This window comes from Gadus macrocephalus, chromosome 21 (assembly GCF_031168955.1).
Source record: "Gadus macrocephalus chromosome 21, ASM3116895v1".
In the NCBI taxonomy this organism is placed as follows: Eukaryota; Metazoa; Chordata; class Actinopteri; order Gadiformes; family Gadidae; genus Gadus; species Gadus macrocephalus.
The window spans coordinates 19,312,826-19,335,964 of NC_082402.1; the positions used below are offsets into that span (position 1 = coordinate 19,312,826).

Here is a 23,139-nt window from a genome sequence, read left to right on the forward strand (position 1 = left end):
CTGAACCGCTCTTCATCATCATCATCATCATCACTAGTACTGTTCTCCTGCGCTCTGTGTACATATACATAGATATGAACACATACATACATATACATATGTACACATTCATAGATACACACACCTCAACAATAACGTTATGAAAACATCAACAACAATATTATGAATACATCAACAACAAACATCTCTCCTTGGATCCAGGCTGCTCTTCTTTTTATTCTCTTTCTTTTTGTGACCGCTCTCTCTTCTTCTTCAGCCCCCTCCCATATCAGCCCCCCCCCCCCCCCTCCTCAGCCCCCTCCCCATACGCCCCCTCCCCCTCATCAACCCCCCTCATCCCCCTCCCTCTCATCCCCCCTTCCCCTCACTGCCCGGTCACAACCCTCCCTCTCCTGCCTCAGCCCCTTCACCCCCTCCCCCCTCCCCCTCACCCCCCTCTCAGCCCGGTCACCCCCCCTCCCCCTCACCCCTAGTCCTCCCCCTCAGCCCTGTCAGCCCCCATCCCCCTCCCCCTCACCCCTAGTCCTCACCCTCAGCCCCCCCTCAGCCCCGTCACCCCCCCTCCCCCTTCCCCTCACCCCTTGTCCTCCCCTGAGGGAGAACCAGACATGATGAGCTGCTGAACCGCTCTTCATCCTCATCATCATCATCATCATCACTAGTACTGTTCTCCTGCGCTCTGTGTACATATACATAGATATGAACACATACATACATATACATATGTACACATACATAGATACACACACCTCAACAATAACGTTATGAACACATCAACAACAATATTATGAAAACATCAACAACAATGTTATGAAAACATCAACAACAGTGTTATGAATACACTCATTCATCACCAGTACTGTTCTCCTGAACATGACATGTGTGGGGGGGGGGGGGGGGGGGGGGGGGGTCATGTGATGATAGTTACACTATTGCTACATCAACAACAAACATCTCTCCTTGGATCCAGGACTTACCAAAGACAAGAAGCTCAGCGCTGTGATTGGCCGTGCCAGCGCTGTTGCTCGCCATGCAACAGACCGTGTTCACGCCGTACCTCCCACCTCTGACGAAGAGGAAGCCCCTCTCCACCCAGGCCTCTGATTGATCGTCTGTGCCGTCCCTCTCCAAGGGCCTGCCGTTGTGGAGCCACTCTACTGTGGGCTCCGGCGTGCCGCCGGCGTGGCAGGTGTAGCGGGCCGTTTGGCCCACGGGCAACACTTGGGTAGAGGAGTGGAACTCTGTGATGCTGGGGGCCTCCTCCTCCTCCGTGGGCATCACTGAACCTGAAGAAACCAGGAGGAGAGGAGTGAACGTCTACAACACGGATCTAGAGATGCAGCGTCAGACACTCCCTTCACTCTCTCCTAACACCCGTCCACTAGAGGGCGACCAGGGGATTGACAACCAGTATTCTCACCTGCCTTTTCATACATGATGAGTATCACAGCAGTGTCTACAAAGATTACCCAGGGAGGGGAAGTCACTCCACGAAGAGGTTAACGGGTCAGGGGCGGAGCTTGAAGAGAAGAACGCCAAACCGTTCAGCAGCTCCAATAGAAACTAGTGCAGGTGAACCCAGAAAGGGTTGAACCTTGTGACCTGACCTTAGGAGACCACAATAGAAACCTGACCTCAGTAGACCACAATAGAAACCTGACCTCAGTAGACCACAATAGAAACCTGACCTCAGTAGACCACAATAGAAACCTGACCTCAGTAGACCACAATAGAAACCTGACCTTGGTAGACCACAATATAAACCAGACCTTAGTAGACCACAATATAAACCTTACCTTAGTAGACCTAAACACATCCAACAACCTTTCAACTCTTAAAGAGTGTATTTACTGTATCTACGGCACAGAGAACAGAAAGGAGGAACCGTTCTCCACTCATGAACACAAACAAAGTCTACAGACCCTCTTTGTTCCGCTCAGCCTCCAGATGATCCAGGTCTAGGACCTTCTCACAGATCCAGTGGTGCAGTCTGTTACACGGTTCTTCAGACCAGCCGTCCTCCCCTGCTACGACACAGTCTCTTGCTCCGCCGTCATCGCGTGGTTTAACGTGTCTCCAACTGAGAACCACGAGGAGGAGACAGTGGAGGTCAGTCTGTCACTCTCAGAGAAGAGATGCTGCTGAACAGAGTCTTCAGCCTTACCTTGAGGTCACGGGGGTACCATCCACCCACTTGTGGGTCCCCTCTTTCTCTCGATCACTCAGTCCAATCCAGGAAGTATCCATCAATCTGCTGACAAACGCCTGTTTCCAAAGGTAATAGCATCTGTTGTTATGCAACACAGATGAACACACACACACACGCACACACACACACACAGACACAAACACACACACACACACACACACAGACACAGACACACACACCACACACACACACACACATACACACACACGCAGACACACACACACACACCACACACACACACACACAATCTCTCTCTCTCTCACACAATGTTGCTTTCTCTCTCTCCATCTCTCTCCATCTCTCTCCATCTCTCTCTCTTTCTTAATCACTCACTCACTCACAAAAACAATTGGTCTCTCCCACACGCACGCTCACACACACACACACACACACACACACACACACACACACACACACACACACACACACACACACACACACGCACCAGTTCTTCTCTGCTGTTGATGACCACCAGGTCTGCCTTTCTCTTCTGATAGTCTTCTCTACTGGCCCTCCAGCCCTTCTTAGTAGTAGAAACACGGTAGAGACTCTTGTCGTGAAGCATCCAGCCCTGAAGTGTCAATTCATCTGTTGAATGTAAAAGAACATCCTGAACAAACAGAGAACTGCTTATCTTACGGTCTTCGTTACGGACACACAACCCTGAGACCTGACCTTAACAGACCACATAGAAGCATGACCTCAATAGACGACAATAGAAACCTGACCTTAGTAGACCACAATATGAATCACAGAAGCAGAGGGTGTTTTTGAAATGAATGTTAATGACGCGATTGATTTAATAACTTTGATAAAACCCTCACCGAGTTCATCCAGTAAGTGCTCTCTCCCCTCTTTCCAGGGTGACGGTGAGTCTAGGACAGGACAGAGGAATACAGAAGATATGAGCTCTAAAACAGAACGACATCGTCTCTAAACATCACAGGACCCACAGCCAACCAAACACAAAGTCCATAATATTAATACTAATTAAAATAGCAATAACTACAGTTATCAATATCATTATCGTTGCTATTGTTACAATTATTCATATTAGTAGGCCTAACACAAATTCTAACAACTACAATAACGATCATTATCATTGCTATTATTACAGGTTGAGCGCGCGCATTGCACGCTCAGCCTCTAGTTGTAATTGTTGGGAAAAATAACCTGATGAGCACATCACATGGCAGGCACATTAATATATAGTCGACTCTTGCTCTAAACCCAACGAACACATAACACAAACATGATAATATAGTCAGGTCAAGGCCAGAGCCGAAGGCCCCATTTCCCAGGCAGATGGTGGACACTCAGACAATGCACCAGTATCATCTCCAGAACGGGAGAGCCACATTAATTTATCACACAGGAGACATTTTGAGAGCTCTTCCCCGTTAGGAGGAACCAAGAGATACCTCTGCCCACACCAGGGGCCTGAGAGCCACATTAAATTATCACACACGAGACATTTCAGGGGGGGCACTCCCCGTTTTAATTTATCACACCGGAGACACGAGGAACTCTCCCCGTTACGAAGCTCTCTCAGGGCCTGGGAGCCAAAACACACAGAACCGCACACACCTCAAACGCACACACCTCATCGAGAGGAGGATACAGCATAAGACTGCATCACACAGGGACTCTTCACCTTCTTCTGAAGCAGACCTTCCACGGAGGCGAAGCTCCAGACGAACCATCAGCGCTGATTAGGGACTTAGACATATTCGATCTCTCACGCATTATGACTCTGTATAACCGTTGCCACTTTACTTAATAAATCCAAGGTCCTCGTGCCGATAGACTTTATTACCTCTCCGTCTCATTTTATCTGGTCCAGTAGCTAGACAGACCGTTTTTCCCAACAATTTGGTGACCCACGACGTGATTTTTTCTGAATTGAACACGCAACTGGGAAACGAGAGACTGTGAGAGCGGTTCGCTACGGGACATCTCGTGGGGACGAATAGGACTGCATCCCAGTATTTCCCCCTAAATCCGATTGACCCTGAACGCGTGACACATCGAATATCGGCTCGTTGCATGGTGAAAGAATACCCTCGAGACCATAGGGCCTATAATAATCGGTCATAGTGATACAAGACTACCGATGGCCTAGTGATAAATGCCTGGGCCAAGAGTGGACCCGGAGGGATGCCTGGACCGCGGGTGGAATCCAGAGGGAATGAGAAGAAAACTAGGGCCTATAAGAATCGGTCATAGTGATACAAGACTACCGATGGCCAAGTAATAAATGTGTATTAAATAATTCTATGTGGTAAGAAGGTTAGAGTCCCTTTGCAGAGGGAACCGTATGCCTGGGGCACGAGTGACACACAGAGAGACAGTGTGTGTGTGTGTGTGTGAGAGGCCCAGAGAGAGAAAAAAAAGAGAACGAGCGTATCTGTGGGCCGGCTAAATATAGAAATAAATCATTCAATGATAACCCGGGTGTGTGTGTGCAGCGTTTGCTTGCTTTGTTATGCTCAACGCTATGTGTGCAGCGCTTGCTTGCTTTGTTGTGCTCAACGCTATTTTGCCGTGTCTGATGATTGTGGGCGCGGGACACAGAATGAGAGGTCTGTTGATATGTTTCTGTGTGCGTCTGCGGGAGACAGAATGAGAAAAGTCTGTTGATATGTCTCTTTGTGTGCGTTTAGAGGAGACAGAGTGAGAAAGGCTGTGTGCGTCTCTGTGCGCGTGTACGCAAGAGGTGATGTTTCTGTGTGTGCGTTTAGAGGAGACAGAGTAAGAAAAGCTGTGTGCGTCTCTGTGCGCGTGTAAGCAAGAGGTGATGTTTCTGTGTGTGCGTTTGGAGGAGACAGAATGAGAAAGGTCTGTTTAGGTGTGTGTGTGTGTGTTTGTGTGAGAGGGAGCGAGAGAGATAGCAAGGAGAGATAGCAAGGAGAGCTAAAGTCGGAGAACGATCGAGAGGGACCATTTTCCCTCTAGACAGTTGGAGGTAGCGATAGAGTGCGTGTTTTTCTAACAATGAACAGTTGTTTCAGGACCACGAGAAAGGACTCTGTATGGTTTTCAGGCCCAGAGTGTAATCCCCTTTCCCATATGTGTAGTCCTCCCATTTGAGGTCCCCGTCCACCATATTTGAAGTCCTCTACTCCACCTCATGTTGTAGTTCCCCTCCCTAAAATTGTATGGAAGTTAGAACCTGTGAGGGTGTTTTGGTTCGGCCTGACGAGGCCTGTACCAATTTCGGTGGTCAGCTTCTAGTTTTGTGTATATAGAAATTTGGAAAGGGGGAGCAGTATTAAGTTATATATAATAAAGTGAAAAGTTATTTGTGAATGAAGGGACAGAAGGATCCTTTTGTGTGTGAGAGATAGTTATTAGGCCTTGTTCCATGATGGAGAGTTGAGGATGTTGCATTCCAGGCTTATCTGTTAACGGTCCTAGCTGCTGCTTGACCCTAAGGGGAGCGAGGAAGGGTGAGAGAGAGAGAACACATTTCCCCCCCATTTGTCGAGCTACACCATTCAGGCAGTACAGAGAGACACACTAACACACAGTACAGAGAAAGGAAATAGAGTGCGTTCAACTGAAAGCGTGTGGTGGCCATACGCCATAAAATACCACATATCCAAGGAATGCAGGTAGAGCTCTGTTGAGTTTTCAGGCTTTGATAAATTTGTAGTTCCCTGTCTGCCATGTTTGAAGTTCCTTGTGGTCTCTGTCCATAGGTTTCACCTGAACAACCCCTCTGCTGGCCGAGAAAAGGAACTACCCATGGTTTCTCTCACACCCAGCCCCCAGAGCACGCTCGCTTTCAAGGCGTTATGGCCGCACCCAACGTGGGAGGGAGACACGCAGAGAGAGAGAGAAGCCACATTCCACCCTTATCTGTTGTCTTGCACCAAACAGCACCCCGTACTGAGGAGGGAGAGAGAGCGTGTTCTCCCGAAGGAGGGAGAGAGTCACAGGGAGACACGCAGCGGATATTCACATTATGGCTAATTTGTTTTTCTTTAAGTTTAGTTTTAGTTTTAATTTTTATTCAGGATGATGAACATCCTGACACAGTTACCATTCAGGATGAAGAACATCAAAGTTCATGAGGAGGTTATAAGGACAATAACGTTGATACTTTAATAGGACAACAGTGATGATAATCTAATGCAATTGGACTAAAGAAGGTGTTGCTATTAACTAAGTGATTCATATTATTTTCACACAGGAAAGAATAATTGAATAAATATGGATATGATAAAGAAGGAGAATAATAATAAAATAAAATAAAGTAATCTTGATAAACTGTACAAGTAGGACTACACCTATTAAAATATGGGGTGTATCTCTTTGGTCAAGGATGACAGGTGGATTGAAGCCACATCTGCTGGGAAGGGGTCCTACATGCTATGTTGTCAATTTGGATTCGGAAGTAGTGGGTTTACCTTTCAAATGCCACTACTGCTGCTGCAATAATTTTAACTCTGATAAATTACCTTTTGTTTTATAGTTTCCCTGATGTGTATCCAATACGCACACACTTGGCTGCATAGAACAGATGGGGCTGAAGACTGTCTCCATCCCTCCACTTTGCGATCTATACCACCATATAGGTGGGGATTGATTGTATCCCAGGTATGGCATCCTGCAGCGAGCCAGTATGGAAGGCTGGTTAGCCAACGACGGGTAAGATCCCACCTTGACACCCGGGACGACCTAAGGCAGGCACAGTCACGATTACTTGGCAGAGTCGCTGTGGACACTGGCTTACTTGATCATGAAGTCACGAGCTGCAACAATCATAGGAAGTGCCGGGTGGGGTGTAGGGTGGAGGAGGAACAGGAGTCAGATATGTCAGCTCTGGCAGCAGAGGTGGTCTTGGAACGGGGCATGTCGCGTTTTATTTTATTTTACCTTTGTGGTATAGAAGGCCACTAACGCATGTACGTTTTTCGGTTTAGTGCATGACTTTGGAACAGCGTGGTCTCCGGCGGCTGATGGTAAACCCACCCATATTGGGCTTTGGTTTTTGACATACTGGTTTCGATTTCCCTTCCCAAAAGATTGGTTTTAGTTTGCTGATGGTTAAGGTTAGACGTTTCGACGTTGGTTGCACCAACGGCGTTCTTAGATTTGCTTATCATTTAATGTGCATGGTTTTGACCATTGCCCAAGGGGGGAGGTATTGAGGAGAATAAAAAAAAAATATATATATATATATATATCTAAAAAAAATAATATAATAATAATAATAATAATAATTAGAAAACAAGGTTTTTCTTCACCATACTTGCAAACAATGATTGACATCCAGCTAAATGAGTGTGAAACACAGTGTTCAACAGATGGGTGGAAGCAGTCCCATCAAAAGACCCAAGTGCGGCTACAGAAATCAAGTTTCGGACTAGAGAAGTCATGACTAGGTTTGGAATTCCGTCAGAAATAAGCTCAGACGGAGCGTTTATTCAGAGAACACTCAAACATGTGATTCAACATTTGCATGTCAAATAAAGACTAGATTACGCCCCAATCCTCAACCACAAGGTATGGTGGAAAGAGTGAATGGGACGCTCAAGACAAAAAATTAACAACATTTGTGCACTAAATCACTAAATTGAACTAATGCACTACGACTGACACTAATGAGTTATCGCATGAAAACTAACAGAACGACGCATCTAACCCCGCATGAAATGCTTAAGGGTCGACCCATGCATTCACCTAACATTCAAGGGTCCCAAAAGGGACTTCCATTAGAGTAATTAGAAATAGAATTAAGGAAAATATGTTTGAACATCTAACTGTTGTACATAAGTTTGTAATTCCAGCAAGAGAAACACGAAGTTCCAGGGCCAGAGGAGGAGCCAGATGCAGACACGCCCGGAGCTGACCAACCACCCAAGGATGATCCAATCAGATTTCGCACCGGATGGGTCGGTGGCCAGGGTGCTGGCAGGGTTAGTCCCTCAGATTAGATTTGGCAGAGAGCTCCGGCATTAATGACCCCTTCACAGGATGGATGGAGAGCCCAATGAGCGATGGGCGCTACAGGTGCAGCAGGTGCCATCCAAGCTTACCTGGGGATCGAGTATACACCGGAGAGTTTGGACGCGGGACCGCCAGAGGGGCCCGACCTGATCCGGCTGGAGAACATGGTGGGCTGCCCCATTCCCGTCCCCGCCAACGGCACCACCCCCCTCCCACCTGATGCACCCACGTCGCCCGGACCAGGGATCTGCGTTCCGGTACCAGGGGCTGCGGCCCGTTCCCTTACGGCTTGAGGGCGCCCCTGGCTGTATTCGCTTCTGTACGCTTCACTGTTTTTAGCCGCTCCCATATCTATGCCCGCGTCTACGCAACCGACGCCGGGAACGCAAATGTTGTTGTTTATATCGCTGTCCCACTAGATGGAGCTCGGGGATACACACGGGTGAGATTCCAGGGGCCTTGATTGCCCGTTTATCAGATGAGGTCCTGAGCGCAGTTGAATAAAAGGGTCTAATGCTCAGGTGGCGCCTTGCGACCACCTGCCCGTGATGACGCTCAGGACTATTCCGTGGTTTCAGTTGTTCCCGTGCCCCGGGCCTACCCTGAATACCCCATGCGTGTGATTGCTTATTGTTACACGACCAGTTAACTCCTCCTCACATCCTTAGTGTGTGGTCATCTAGGGATGGGTTGAGGGGGATTGCCATTCGTTGTTTACCTCATATCTTTCTGATATTATTATTATTATTTAGGGACACGTTTCAGGGTTGCATTTCTTTCCTGTGATTGTTATTGTGTAGTGTTTGTGTGATTGTTGCATTTTTGTTTATATCGTTATTGTTTACTGGTAGTTTTGTTGTTGCATTTTGTTGTTGTTGTTATGGTTTGGTGTTGGTTTTGTTGTGTATCATCTGCTGCCAGTATTGTTGGTATTGTCTGCTCGCGATGTAAGGCCGGGGTGGATGCCACCCCCTAGGTGGGGTGTGTATGGCATACCCATGTCTGAAGCATGGGTAGCGTTTCTCCCACGTGGTTCCCCATACACCCGGTCCAGCGAGTTGTTTTAGTCCCATGCTCATGGTTGTTTGTTTTTATGATCATTTTGCCTTCTTTCTGTTATTTCTAATGGTGTTATAATGGTAGTCCCGTGCTGGAGTCCTATCCCTCGTACCCCAAATGAGTAAAAGTCGTCTTGCGACGACTTGAGGGGGATATGTTGGGAAAAATAACCTGATGAGCACATCACATGGCAGGCACATTAATATATAGTAGACTCTTGCTCTAAACCCAACGAACACATAACACAAACATGATAATATATAGTCAGGTCAAGGCCGGAGCTGAAGGCCCCATCTCCCAGGCAGGCAGATGGTGGACACTCAGACAATGCACCAGTATCATCTCCAGAACGGGAGAGCCACATTAATTTATCACACAGGAGACATTTTGAGAGCTCTTCCCCGTTAGGAGGAACCAAGAGATACCTCTGCCCACACCAGGGGCCTGAGAGCCACATTAAATGATCACACACGAGACATTTCAGGGGGGCACTCCCCGTTTTAATTTATCACACCGGAGACACGAGGAACTCTCCCCGTTACGAAGCTCTCTCAGGGCCTGGGAGCCAAAACACACAGAACCGCACACACCTCAAACGCACACACCTCATCGAGAGGAGGATACAGCATAAGACTGCATCACACAGGGACTCTTCACCTTCTTCTGAAGCAGACCTTCCACGGAGGCGAAGCTCCAGACGAACCATCAGCGCTGATTAGGGACTTAGACATATTCGATTTCTCACGCTTTATGACTCTGTATAACCGTTGCCACTTTACTTAATAAATCCAAGGTCCTCGTGCCGATAGACTTTATTACCTCTCCGTCTCATTTCATCTGGTCCAGTAACTAGACAGACCGTTTTTCCCAACAGAAGCATAACGAAAGGAAACCTGGAGATCCGAGTTATCGACACGCCACAGAAAGAATCCTTTTTTCTTTCTTAAACAACAGAATAGTGGTGGCGAGATGATGCCTCATGAAACGTCAAAGCCTCGCAGCCAGGTGAACCATCAAAGTGGTTCGACCTCGAAGCTTCAAATGAGTACGCTAGGGACACCCAGTGGTGAATGAAATTATGATGAAAGAAAGAGTTTCCTGTGATGATGTGATGTTTGCTTCGTACAACATCAAAACGTTTAAGAATTAAAGTCATTTCAGTGATACGTGTGAGTGTGCCGTTCATAAATATCTCCCGAGCTCATGGTAGAGGACAAATCATTTGACAAAGGTTTTAAGTCATCCCGGGCAAAATAGATTGTCTTATAACTACAGTAGCCTACTAATAATTGTAATAATAGAACTGCATGATGTCTGAGAACGAGTGTGATTAATTACATAGCCATAAAAGTGATCTTGGAACTGGGTAGGGTCTTCTTTTTGTAAAAATGTGCCAATTGTGAACCCATATCGCGGAACAGCCCGAGATGAAGCCTCGAACGTCACGCGCTACGTCATTTCGCCTATGTGAATCCTACTCGATACGGAGCTTCGCTGGGGGAGGAGCCGAGGTACTCGACACGCCCCGATGCCTCGATGCAAACCATAACATCACTACAACAGAATATCGTTGGAATAATTGTAAACAGTGCGTTTATGAATTGTAAATGACACTTTATTGTCTACAGGCGGACGGGTGTACTCTCAGGAGGAGTTTAGTTTTTCACAGTGAGAGAGGGGTGCGTCGGTCCTGGAGGTACTGCAATACCAGGTCGATGGGTGGAGTGGACGGAGCAAGCCCCTTTTCCATCTCCCAGTTCCAAAAATCAATTTAATATATGGTCCCCGGGTAGGGGACGTATCAGATATTAAACTGATAAGAACAGATACTACACTTGATCTTAGCCAAAAGGCCGAGAAGCGATGCTCCCACATGCTCAGACCAAGAGGCGAGGTTCCCAGACACGTCGCTCCACTTGGCGGTTTAACAGACAACGACGAAACAAAAAAAAGACCAAGCAATCTGTGTGCGTGTTTGTGTGTCTGTGAAAGCTGGAGAAATAAACCGAGGTCGCTACATCTCTTTGCTGCTGCCTGCTGGCAGTCTCACTAGGCCGTCTGCATGTTTCACAAATAGAGTTTGGAGCAGTGGAGGCTTCTATGAGACTACAGGTGAAGCAGTGAGTGAACGAAATGTTGAATGTATTTTCTTTCTTTATTTATTATTTATTATGTTACCTTTTTAAATGAGACCAGTACGTGAGTGCACTGAATGTCGTTGTACTTCTGTCCAATGACAAATAAATATATATCTATAACACCCGGAACTCTATTGCAGCCAATGAGCTCGAGTTGAAAAAGAAAATAGCTTACAGCACGTGGTATTCCCCGGTGAAGCTGTCGACGGAGGATTCACTCAGGTAAATGTTATCCCCTGCATCGTTTGCTAGTTAATAATTAGAATTTTTTTTTACGGTTTATATTAAGCTGTTTCGATTTTGTAGAAAGAGAAAAGATTTCGACCGTGTCATAACGCGGTCGTTGTGTATAAAGGGAAGAAGTAGTGGGTACGTTTTTAGCTGCTGGGTAGACTTTAGTCAACCTAACGCCTGTCGGTGAGCAACCATATTACCCGTGGGAAGTCTCGTTTTAATCGTGGCAATCTAAGCTTTCCAACGGTGTATGGCATTACTATATTCACCCAAGGGTCGTTGAAATAATAAGCTGATTAATGTGTGTTTTGTGACGATAGCTAGGCGCGGCTAACGACACTGTTTACAATAGTAAGGGCTACGTCGCATACCTGCAAACTTGTTGCTTTTCGGCGACAATCAACGTTTTCTTGGTCAATTTGATGTGGATATGTGTTAATATGGGTAAATGTGACTGTTTAGACAACAGCTGATGCGAGAGTAATTGTAACCTGAAGCAATTTGGCGACCGTGTTAATCTCTTGACAATCTGGCGAGCTTGTTGTCCTAGGCTAATACACCAACAGCAGATTTCTGTATAATAAAGGGCTACATATTGTCAATCTAAATGATCTGCTTTTAGTTTTACTCATTTATTCATGTTTTACTGTACCAGATGGAACATGCCTACACATCAGTGCACCGTGTGCGACAAGACATTCGGTGAAAAGTCCAACCTGGCAAGCATCTGAAGATCCATGCCATCGCCAGGGAGACCTTTATCTGTGACGTCTGCGGGAAGAGCTTGGCCACTAAACCATCGCTGGTCAGCCATCAACAGCTACACCAGTACCCCAACATAATTTTGTACCGGCAAAGAGAGGCCAGGCTGTACTGTACAGAGGCAGCAAGGTCTGTGGCAGAGGCCCGCAGCAGCACTGTTGTTGACCCTAAATGGCTGGATTTCAAGACAGCAGAGACCTTTGGAAAGGTCAGCTGGTCATCACGTTCGGGAAGTACGCCGGTCAGACCTTCAGGTGGCTTGTGGAGAATGATGTCGGCTGGCTGGTGTGGCTGCTGTTCCAGTACTGCCAGCAGGGAGAGCAGAACGAGCTGCTGAAGTGGCAGAAGGAGCGACTGCTCCGCCAGACCGGCCTCAGGTCCAGTACCGGCACATCCATCACGAGGCTGGAAAGAGACGTAAGTTGTCATAAGCACTTTGTTTCACCTGTTGGCTGTGGAAAGCAAATAGCACACACACGTCATATCAATACTGATCACATGTGTATTTTATATTTCCAGATTATTTGTTGATGAGCCTGGGACTCCCGCGAACCGGCCCGTTCAGCCCACTGGGTTTGTCGTCCTCCACCCGGCTGAAGCCTGCTGCGCCCACCCCCATTCTGCCGAGGCCTCCTGCGTCCACCCACCTCCAGCCGAGGCCACCTGCTGCGTTGACCTACGGCCCATCCCCTGTGTCGGCAGCACCCATACTGCTGGTCCTCCCCGCACAGCCACAGGCCCCCTCCGTCCTGTTTCGTGGGCCATCCTGCAGCCAGAGCTTTGTCCCTCCTGCACCAACAGTGAAGACATTCATGCATAACAAGTCCTCAAGGCCATGTGGGGCTCGCCACGTGCCAGACTGTGGTGGACAGCGGAAGAGGTACACCCCTTCCAAGGACAAAGTGGCTGGAAGCATGCAGAAAATGTTTTCCTACTGTCCATCCACTAGGATGTCCACTACCCCTGGCTTTTACAATGTGGTGTAAGACAACTTTGAACACTTTAAGAGTGTCGTGGATGCGGAGTTGGAAAGGAGGACTGTGTAAATACCTGGAAATGCGTGTGTGTATATGTGTGTGAATAACTTACCTCTGTGATGCCACTGTTCCTGTGCCATCTGTAAGAGAGAGAAAGAGGCTTGTTTGTGTGTGTTTGTCTTTGTCTTTGTGTGTGTTTTTTAAACACTATCAAGCACTATCTATTTATTTATATCGTTAAAAAAAAAGGCACTTTGCAGTTTTACTTGAAGTTCTTTTGTTCGTTTTTTATTTATTATTATTTATATTGCTGTTAAAATTAACTTTGTAGTATCCATTCTGCTCTATGTTCAATATCGAGGCCAATCTTTTAAACCATAATCAGTTCCAATCTAACACAATCAGTTTACATACCCTTTAGTGGTTGTTCATGTTCAGATAATCGGTGTTTTTGTCATGCATGTTGTTTGTCTTTGTCAGCTTCATGTCTTTGTGATGTTTGTATGTATTTGTCTGCTTCAGTTTTAACAAAAGTTTGCTAAAGAAAACACAAAAGGGAGGAACAGCTTGAGCCTTTATTTGTTGATTGGTCACCTGAGTCTATGGATAATCATGTTCATTATTGCACTTTAGCCTGTACAAGCCAATTGTTGATTTGTATCTTAAGTACAAGTGTGTGTGTGTGTGTGTGTGTGTTCTTTAATTGTTGAGTGTTTTTTATTATTATTAATATGTGCCTGTCCTTGTTATGTGTGTATGTCTGTCAGCTCCATGTTTAACTAAATGTTTGCAAATGGTAGTACATGTTTGTCTCTCGTCTCATGCTCTCGTGTTCTCGCCTGTAGATCTGTACCTAGTCGTGGTGGGCGAGCTTTTAACTAAAATGATCTTGTTTATTTGTGTTTATATGGATTGCCTTTTCAATGAAACACATTCTGGTTGAAAAATAAAAGTTGTAAAAGTATTTTGGAGTCTCAGTGTGCTTGGGTTTCAGAAGGGGTGGGGTATTGGAAAGAAAAAACACACCAAAGCAATTAGAAGTCCTTGTGTCTTCACTCCCGCAACCAGCGGTGTGAATACACCCCCACTGTGATGGCTGCACTCCCTGTGTGGTCAAAACAATGAGTTCTGTGAATGGCTCTGATGTCTTCCAGAAAAAGTGAGAGTGCACTGAATACATTCTTATTATTTTTCTTAATTCAGCCCAAAAATGTAACAATTTAACACTTTTCCACTTGATTGTATGAATCTCATCAGCTACATCCACTCAAAGTATGAAAATAATAAACAAAACATCCAGCAGACTAGTGGATTTTGATAATCTAGGCCTTGCACATGACATTTCTGAAAATAAAACCACCCACCAGTGGCCACCAGATGGAGCCGTCCGTTTTGATCCTCGATCCTTTTGGATCGATCCCAGGGTTGAGGGATAGGGACTTTGGGGGGTCATGAGCCATTCCCAGGCGGTCACCCATCCAAGTACTAACCAGGCCGGACCCTGCTTAGCCTCCGAGATCAGACGAGATCGGGCGTGCTCAGGGTGGTATCATTCATAGCTATTATTTCTTTAGAACAACACGACCAGGGGAGAGCGCGAACGCAGTCCCCCACTACCAGAAATTATGCAATCGAGATTCCCACATTTGGGGAATTTGCACGGGTCAGCAACAGCCTCAGTGCAATGGCTGAGCCTCGCTATGGGTGAACCACCTATTTGATCATGGTATCTCCCTTGCCAGGTAAGTATGAGTTGTACACGTTCAGGTGGGCTGAACGATGCCCACGCGTGTTCCCCAGGAGAATGGTTGCAAAGCATTCGGAGATGTCTAGACTTTAATAAACACTGTAGACCACCGGTCAAACGATGACAGGCGAATCTGAAATCAGCGTGATGGAAGCATAACGAAAGGAAACCTGGAGATCCGAGTTATCGACACGCCACAGAAAGAATCCTTTTTTCTTTCTTAAACAACAGAATAGTGGTGGCGAGATGATGCCTCATGAAACGTCAAAGCCTCGCAGCCAGGTGAACCATCAAAGTGGTTCGACCTCGAAGCTTCAAATGAGTACGCTAGGGACACCCAGTGGTGAATGAAATTATGATGAAAGAAAGAGTTTCCTGTGATGATGTGATGTTTGCTTCGTACAACATCAAAACGTTTAAGAATTAAAGTCATTTCAGTGATACGTGTGAGTGTGCCGTTCATAAATATCTCCCGAGCTCATGGTAGAGAACAAATCATATGACAAAGGTTTTAAGTCATCCCGGGCAAAATAGATTGTCTTATAACTACAGTAGCCTACTAATAATTGTAATAATAGAACTGCATGATGACTGAGAACGAGTGTGATTAATTACATAGCCATAATAAAAGTGATCTTGGAACTGGGTAGGGTCTTCTTTTTGTAAAAATTTGCCAATTGTGAACCCATATCGCGGAACAGCCCGAGATGATATGGCAAGCCATCCCCGCCAGAAAACGGCATCATTTAGACGCGTATCACCTTCATTACGCCGTAAAAAATGCCGTAAAATGTAGAAAAACGCTGTAAAAGACGCCGTAATGCGCAAAAAAGCGCCGCTTTTTCCGCCGCAATTGAGCCTTTCAAGAGCGCACGTAAAAAGCGCCGTTTTGAACATCAAACCGCGCGTAAAATACGGCGCTTTTGTGCACATCACAACGCCGTAAAATACCGCGTTTATCTAGTATGCTAATAATCTCCGCCCTTCTTTTCTCTCAGCCAATGCATTTGAAGTGTTTGCACCCAATCGCTGAACAAGACAAGCAGACCAAATCAGTTCAACACAGATCTCCTCTCATTTGGCGTTAGTTGTAGCGTCATTCATATAGATATATATATTAGTAAATGCAGTTTCAATGTTGTGTTAACGCGTGGTCCAATCGATAGAGACGCTTGCTAGGGAAGAGGTTGTCGGATCGAATCAATTTATTGTCAGATTTGTGCTTTTGTCAGATGGTCACGCTTTTATGATCGCAATGCTTTTTAGTCCGCAAGCCAGACCTCCTGTGTTATAAGTTCCAAATTCAGTGCCTTTTTAGTCAGCCAGCCAGATCAGGTGTCTTGTTACACGCTTTATAAGTTAATTATATTTAAATTATTACAGCCATGGAGCCTTTATTTTCGCGGAGTTATCGTAACATCCTCTCTTGTTCAATCGATATAAATACACAGTGGAAAGGAGTGAGAGGGAGCCATAGAGAGAGACACTGATGAACTGGGGAGCCATGCTCTGACAACGTTCAGAGGCTTGTAAACAGTCTACTGAGTCTGACACGGTGCTTAAATGGGCTCTGGAGACGCAGGAATGTTGTTGGATTCAACTATTTGTGCATGGAAGCAAAAAAATATCTCCCCATCAAGGCCAACAGCAGAGTAGCCTACGAAAAGAATAGACTGATATGAATGCTTCAAATATTAAAACCCGATTGATTAGGCCTATGCCGACATTATATCAGTCCTAATCCTGAACGCACCGTGCGTACATTTTTCACGGCATTTTCCCCCAGGCAGACAGACAGACAGACAGACAGACAGACAGACACTTTGTTTACCCCAAACTAACTTTCATAATCCAGCAGGTTACACAATACAAATAACTCTTACACAAATACAGACAGCCTATACAGTAGGCTAATACAGCGCCCACCTCAGCAAAAGGTAAAATGTAAAAAGAAGATATAAGCTACATTTAAAATACAGATGCTGTAGCCTACATAAAAATCAGATGCCACATGAAATATGAAAATAGGATGCAATGTATAAATATGCAAAACTAGGATATAACTAGGCTATAATGAGAATACTCGGTTACAGCTGTTCCTCCCTTTTGTGTTTTCTTTAGCAAACTTTTGTTAAAACTGAAGCAGACAAATACATACAAACATCACAAAGACATGAAGCTGACAAAGACAAACAACATGCATGACAAAAACACAGATTATCTGAACATGAACAACCACTAAAGGGTATGTAAACTGATTGTGAACCCTTTTATTTATTTTTTGGTCTTAATTTGGTCACCGTTGGTAAGTGACCGTGGTATAAGCGGGAGTTAAGCGGGATAATGCCCTTTGAGGTGTCAATTAGCAGGAATTAATGGACGAAGTGGAGGCGTGAACCGTCCAAAGGACGGTTGCCTCTGCGTCCATTCTGGTATTTTTCCAGAATGGAAAAATACCAGATCGAACTTTCCTTGACCCCACGCCTGATTGGCTCCTGGCGTGGGATTTTGCAACATTGTATACCTTTTCAAACCCTGTGACCAGCCAAATATAAGCCTCCCTCTCATTCAGTCTACAGACCGGCTAGAGACAAGCTGCTTTTTGCTCTGCTCTGACATTGACGTCCTTCATCAGCTTTATATCTCAGACATCAGCACAAAGCACCAGGGCCTCCTCCATCATGTTGGGAGTAACGCGTTACAAAAGTGTCTATCGATCTATCTACCTATCTATCGTGTTGGGAGTAACGCGTTACAAAAGTGGCTATCTATCTATCTACGTATCTATCTACCTATCTATCGTGTTGGGAGTAACGCGTTACAAAAGTGGCTATCTATCTATCTACGTATCTATCTATCTATCTATCGTGTTGGGAGTTACGCTTGACAAAAGTGGCTATCTATCTATCTACGTATCTATCTATATCTATCGTGTTGGGAGTAACGCGTTACAAAAGTGGCTATCTATCTGCCTATCTATATACGTATCTATCTATCGTGTTGGGAGTAACGCGTTACAAAAGTGGCTATGGCCATAACCACTATGTAGGTCTAGCTATGTCATTCATTTTCCTATGAATTCTCTGTGAATGAAATTGAGAAGACTGTCTATCTATCTATCTATCCATTATTATTCCTCATGTCGGCGCCCGTCGTTTCCTCCACAGGCCTGTCCCGAGCAGGCACCTTGCTAATTTCTTCATCCACTCAACGGGCTTCCATCAAGTCTTCAGGGCTTGGTGGTTGCGCACTGGGTTTCAAATCAGGAGTGGCCTTGTTGGTGTCCATATTGTGATGGTCGGCCGTGATCTTCGTTCTCTGGGTTAGGGTTAGGTACGGACACAAGGCTTTCTTTGTTTTACGGGCATTTATAGATCCAAGTGTGACCGGCTGAATCTGCGTTGTGTTTGCCTGCAGTCAAAGGGTTCATTTTGTTTTGCTAAATCCAGATTTTTTTTTCAGTCATGATCTTTTGGAATTGGCTGCAAAGATAGAGCACACAACACGGGCTTGGGTGCCTTCTTGGGGGCTCTTCTTGGCCGCTTCCTTCTTGTACATCAGTAATAACAGGTTTTGCAGTCATATAGATACCCCTCACCCCTTCCTCTTCCCTGTATGGGTTCAGCCTGTTGTACATGGCCTCGATTACACTCCGTCTGTTGACACGCAAACAAACAAGATTTAGTGTTAACAAAAAAACGACTCCCTCTTCTTCATCGTCTCAGATTCCTGAGCGTAGAGAGAGTGTGTGTGTGTGTCTCTGTGTCTGTCTCAGTGTGTGTCTCATTGTGTGTCTGTTTGTTATTTACTTGCTGGCCAGGCCTCCACCAGGTGGGAGGTTGGGCACGGTCTCCGTGGCGATGCTCCGCAGTACAGACACCAGGTCGGGGACCCCCTCGTCCCCGAAGCGTCCCAGCAGCTCTGGACCCCCGGAACAAACACACACGCTAGGGCTGGGCGATATGACGATATACAGGTCCTTCTCAAAAAATTAGCATATTGTGATAAAGTTCATTATTTTCAATAATGTAATGATAAAAATTAAACTTTCATATATTTTAGATTCATTGCACACCAACTGAAATATTTCAGGTCTTTTATTGTTTTAATACTGATGATTTTGGCATACAGCTCATGAAAACCCAAAATTCCTATCTCAAAAAATTGGCATATTTCATCCGACCAATAAAAGAAAAGTGTTTTTAATACAAAAAAAGTCATCCTTCAAATAATTATGTCCAGTTATGCACTCAATACTTGGTCGGGAATCCTTTTGCAGAAATGACTGCTTCAATGCGGCGTGGCATGGAGGCAATCAGCCTGTGGCACTGCTGAGGTCTTATGGAGGCCCAGGATGCTTCGATAGCGGCCTTAAGCTCATCCAGAGTGTTGGGTCTTGCGTCTCTCAACTTTCTCTTCACAATATCCCACAGATTCTCTATGGGGTTCAGGTCAGGAGAGTTGGCAGGCCAATTGAGCACAGTAATACCATGGTCAGTAAACCATTTACCAGTGGTTTTGGCACTGTGAGCAGGTGCCAGGTCGTGCTGAAAAATGAAATCTTCATCTCCATAAAGCTTTTCAGCAGATGGAAGCATGAAGTGCTCCAAAATCTCCTGGTAGCTAGCTGCATTGACCCTGCCCTTGATAAAACACAGTGGACCAACACCAGCAGCTGACATGGCACCCCAGACCATCACTGACTGTGGGTATTTGACACTGGACTTCAGGCATTTTGGCATTTCCTTCTCCCCAGTCTTCCTCCAGACTCTGGCACCTTGATTTCCGAATGACATGCAAAATTTGCTTTCATCCGAAAAAAGTACTTTGGACCACTGAGCAACAGTCCAGTGCTGCTTCTCTGTAGCCCAGGTCAGGCGCTTCTGCCGCTGTTTCTGGTTCAAAAGTGGCTTGACCTGGGGAATGCGGCACCTGTAGCCCATTTCCTGCACACGCCTGTGCACGGTGGCTCTGGATGTTTCTACTCCAGACTCAGTCCACTGCTTCCGCAGGTCCCCCAAGGTCTGGAATCGGCCCTTCTCCACAATCTTCCTCAGGGTCCGGTCACCTCTTCTCGTCGTGCAGCGTTTTCTGCCACACTTTTTCCTTCCCACAGACTTCCCACTGAGGTGCCTTGATACGGCACTCTGGGAACAGCCTATTCGTTCAGAAATTTCTTTCTGTGTCTTACCCTCTTGCTTGAGGGTGTCAATGATGGCCTTCTGGACAGCAGTCAGGTCGGCAGTCTTACCCATGATTGCGGTTTTGAGTAATGAACCAGGCTGGGAGTTTTTAAAAGCCGCAGGAATCTTTTGCAGGTGTTTAGAGTTAATTCGTTGATTCAGATGATTAGGTTAATAGCTCGTTTAGAGAACCTTTTCATGATATGCTAATTTTTTGAGATAGGAATTTTGGGTTTTCATGAGCTGTATGCCAAAATCATCAGTATTAAAACAATAAAAGACCTGAAATATTTCAGTTGGTGTGCAATGAATCTAAAATATCTGAAAGTTAAATTTTTATCATTACATTATGGAAAAGAATGAACTTTATCACAATATGCTAATTTTTTGAGAAGGACCTGTATATCGTGAGGACGATAGAAACGTGTCTATCGTGACCTTTCTCCTCTATCTTTTCTATCGTGATAAACTTTTTTTTTCATTATTACAGCTAATATACATTTTAATATAATTTCACATCCTAATATAACATTTTGCTTTTCTTACTATGCAAACTCTAAGTTTATATAACTGTAAAAAAAGAATATTAAGATAATTTTTAGAGAACGTGGTTTTGCGACACGACACCGCTTTACGTTACGCTGCTTTGCATCATACGTTTGCGACATGATTGACGGTGAGAGCCCGCGAAATTTAATTCTGGTTTAAAAAATGAATGAATGATGGACGCCCTGCAGGAAGGTGTAACTGTTACCACAGCCGCTGTTATACAATCCGAAACGGTTGCACAGACACAACAAACACCGCTTTTGCCGAAAAGGGGGGGCAGCTCAGTGGTTTGGCTTCATTTCGGATTTAAGCCCTCTGATACAGAACAAACGCAGCCGATATGTAAACTGTGCGATAAAGTCGTTCCTGCGCCTGATGCGAATACTTCCAACCTCTTTTACCACCTGAAGAAAAATCACGAAGAAGAACGGAAAACTCCAACTACTCCGATCAAAACAAACAAGGGATGAAACTGCAGGAGGCTCTAGAAAGAAATACAGCCAGCCGAAGCTAAAGGAAGCATTCGCCCAAGGCACGCAATATGAAAAGACGTCTCAGCGACGACGAATTATGCCTTGACGACTGACATGTGGATGAGCAGAGCAACACAGCCCTATGAGTTTAACGATCCACTTCATCAAGGACTGGACCCTCCGCGGCCGCTGTCTACAGACTGTACTTTCCTGACGACCATACGGGAGTGATACTCGCCCAAGGTATGAGCCTGACATTGCTATGCACTTTTATGCTTTCGCAAGTTTTACTATTATTGTTTTTACTAATATGCTTACACCAATGAACTGTGTGATTGTACAGCACAAGGATGTTATTCCGAATTTCCTATTAGAGTTCTCTCCATACACTTAGGAACTAATGTCTGTAGGTTTCCGTCTCGTCAGGTAATTCTAGTCACGTGACTGCCAGGGGTCCATAATTATTTATAGATATCATTCATAGATATTGTAAAACAGCATATCTGTGTTTATGGCTGTCTTATGTCAATTGTAGTGATTCTTACTCTGTCTGTCTGTCTGTCTGTCTGTCTGAAGGCTACTGCACTGCACGTGTGTGTGTGTGTGTGTGGACGGACTGCGAGTCCACACACACACACACACACACACACACAGTAGCCTTCACTTTTTTCCCTTCAGAGTAAATTATACTGTGTGTTAGTGTGTTCTGCTGTGTTCCATGTTTTTAATTTGTGTGCAGCAATTGAATGAACATGTTTCTCTTGTGATGCTGAAAATAAAGAGAACAACTGAAATCTGCGTAATTGTGGTACAGGTCGTGATGGATCACACTTTTAAGTACACCCCTATCCAGTAGAGCAAGAGGGCATATCGTGATATATATCGCTATCGTGATATAAAATAATCCATATCGTGATATGTTTTTTTCCATATCGCCCAGCCCTAACACACGCATGTGTGAGAAACACAAGAGTGCCTTGCAAAATAAATAAACGCCATCTACGCCAATTCATTATCATACAAGGAGATTCTTCTGGAAACTACGGTGACAACGTGGAGGGTAATTGGCGGTATCGGGGCAGTAGGACGCAGTCCATACTTACCCTCAACCCGCGACTCCAAGTATTTGTCCAGGTCCTCCTCCTTCTTCAGGGCCTCTTCGGTCACCTTGGGCGCGCCCGGTAGGCTCACCAGCACCACGCTCATGTTGTCCCTGCTCCCCTAGGGTGAGGGGGGGCCTTGCAGATGCACAGAAAACATGTACCTTTAAATTGCACTGATAAAACTATTTTCCATCAACTTAATAAAAAGAGTTTGAGGTTACAAATTATAATTAAGAGGTGTCCCTCTTCAGGATCCTCCAGCGGTCCTTCAGCATGACGCCCGTGCCGCCGTTGTAGTCGTGGTCCAGCAGCATGCGCTTCCAGTTGCCCTCGCCGTGCTTCCTTCCGCGCTATTTGAGCTTCCCGATGAGCAGTTCATCAGTGTCCATGTGGTCCATGGAGCTCAGCAGGGACCCGGTCGGCCCAAAAAACAATCGGCCCAAAAAAAAATACTCCCAATTTCTTGGGAGTATTTTGTAGGTAATATATATAATGCATGTATATACGTATATACATACACATATGTATATACTTATAAACACGTTTCGTTTTTTTTCCCACGGGGCGACAGTGTCAATATCTCGCACGGCCGTGCCAAAAGAGAAAAATTAAAAAATAAAAACAATATATTGGTCAGGATATTCATCTTTTGATTTCCCTAAAATTGGCATTGGACATGATGATAATCTATTGCCGTACGGGGAAGGTTCTGGACTCTAAGAGAAATGGTTCTTCTTTTCAGTTTGTATT

The 23,139-nt window shown here is 45.4% G+C and overlaps 4 protein-coding genes, 1 long non-coding RNA gene and 2 other non-coding genes across 13 annotated transcripts in view; 1 reads left to right on the top strand and 6 right to left on the bottom strand.

Moving 5' to 3' along the window:
* Positions 1-919, bottom strand: part of LOC132449644 (stonustoxin subunit beta-like) — a 148,839-nt gene extending 147,920 nt beyond the window's left edge. The window contains exon 1 of the mRNA XM_060041402.1: positions 626-919. The gene's annotated coding sequence lies outside the window, so the exon portion shown is untranslated. The remainder of the gene's footprint in view (positions 1-625) is intronic.
* Positions 1-3,329, bottom strand: part of LOC132449986 (uncharacterized) — a 4,063-nt gene extending 734 nt beyond the window's left edge. Inside the window, exons 1-5 of the mRNA XM_060041939.1 lie at positions 3,034-3,329; positions 2,655-2,797; positions 2,165-2,265; positions 1,923-2,080; positions 978-1,286 (exon numbers count right to left, since the gene is read on the bottom strand). Of these exons, the coding sequence (XP_059897922.1) occupies positions 978-1,286; positions 1,923-2,080; positions 2,165-2,265; positions 2,655-2,774 (688 nt within the window). The 5' untranslated portion in view covers positions 2,775-2,797; positions 3,034-3,329. The remainder of the gene's footprint in view (positions 1-977; positions 1,287-1,922; positions 2,081-2,164; positions 2,266-2,654; positions 2,798-3,033) is intronic.
* Positions 1-23,139, top strand: part of LOC132449982 (NACHT, LRR and PYD domains-containing protein 12-like) — a 182,311-nt gene that overhangs the window by 17,831 nt on the left and 141,341 nt on the right. The gene's annotated exons all lie outside the window — the stretch shown is intronic.
* On the bottom strand, positions 10,898-11,088 carry LOC132450473 (U2 spliceosomal RNA). Its single transcript, XR_009523857.1, has one exon. It is a non-coding gene; the product is annotated as a U2 spliceosomal RNA (small nuclear RNA).
* On the bottom strand, positions 10,944-15,065 carry LOC132449858 (uncharacterized). Its single transcript, XR_009523687.1, has 2 exons — positions 13,447-15,065; positions 10,944-12,762 (listed from the first exon to the last, which is right to left on the bottom strand). It is a non-coding gene; the product is annotated as an uncharacterized LOC132449858 (long non-coding RNA).
* Positions 14,920-15,084, bottom strand: LOC132450458 (U1 spliceosomal RNA). The gene has a single exon (XR_009523843.1). It is a non-coding gene; the product is annotated as a U1 spliceosomal RNA (small nuclear RNA).
* On the bottom strand, positions 18,544-22,507 carry LOC132450260 (protein phosphatase 1A-like). Its single transcript, XM_060042335.1, has 4 exons — positions 22,390-22,507; positions 18,891-19,002; positions 18,673-18,737; positions 18,544-18,563 (listed from the first exon to the last, which is right to left on the bottom strand). The coding sequence occupies exons 1-4, from the start codon at positions 22,490-22,492 to the stop codon at positions 18,544-18,546; spliced, it is 300 nt and encodes a 99-aa protein (XP_059898318.1). The 5' UTR covers positions 22,493-22,507.

Coding starts and splice junctions, on each gene's coding strand:
- LOC132450260 (XM_060042335.1), bottom strand. CDS start 22,492: ATGAGCGTGGTGCTGGTGAGCCTACCGGGCGCGCCCAAGGTGACCGAA. Junction 19,003..22,389: donor CTTGGAGTCGCGGGTTGAGG/GTAAGTATGGAC, acceptor CCGGGGGTCCAG/AGCTGCTGGGACGCTTCGGG. Junction 18,564..18,672: donor GGAAGAGGAAGGGGTGAGGG/GTATCTATATGA, acceptor CTATCTTTGCAG/CCAATTCCAAAAGATCATGA.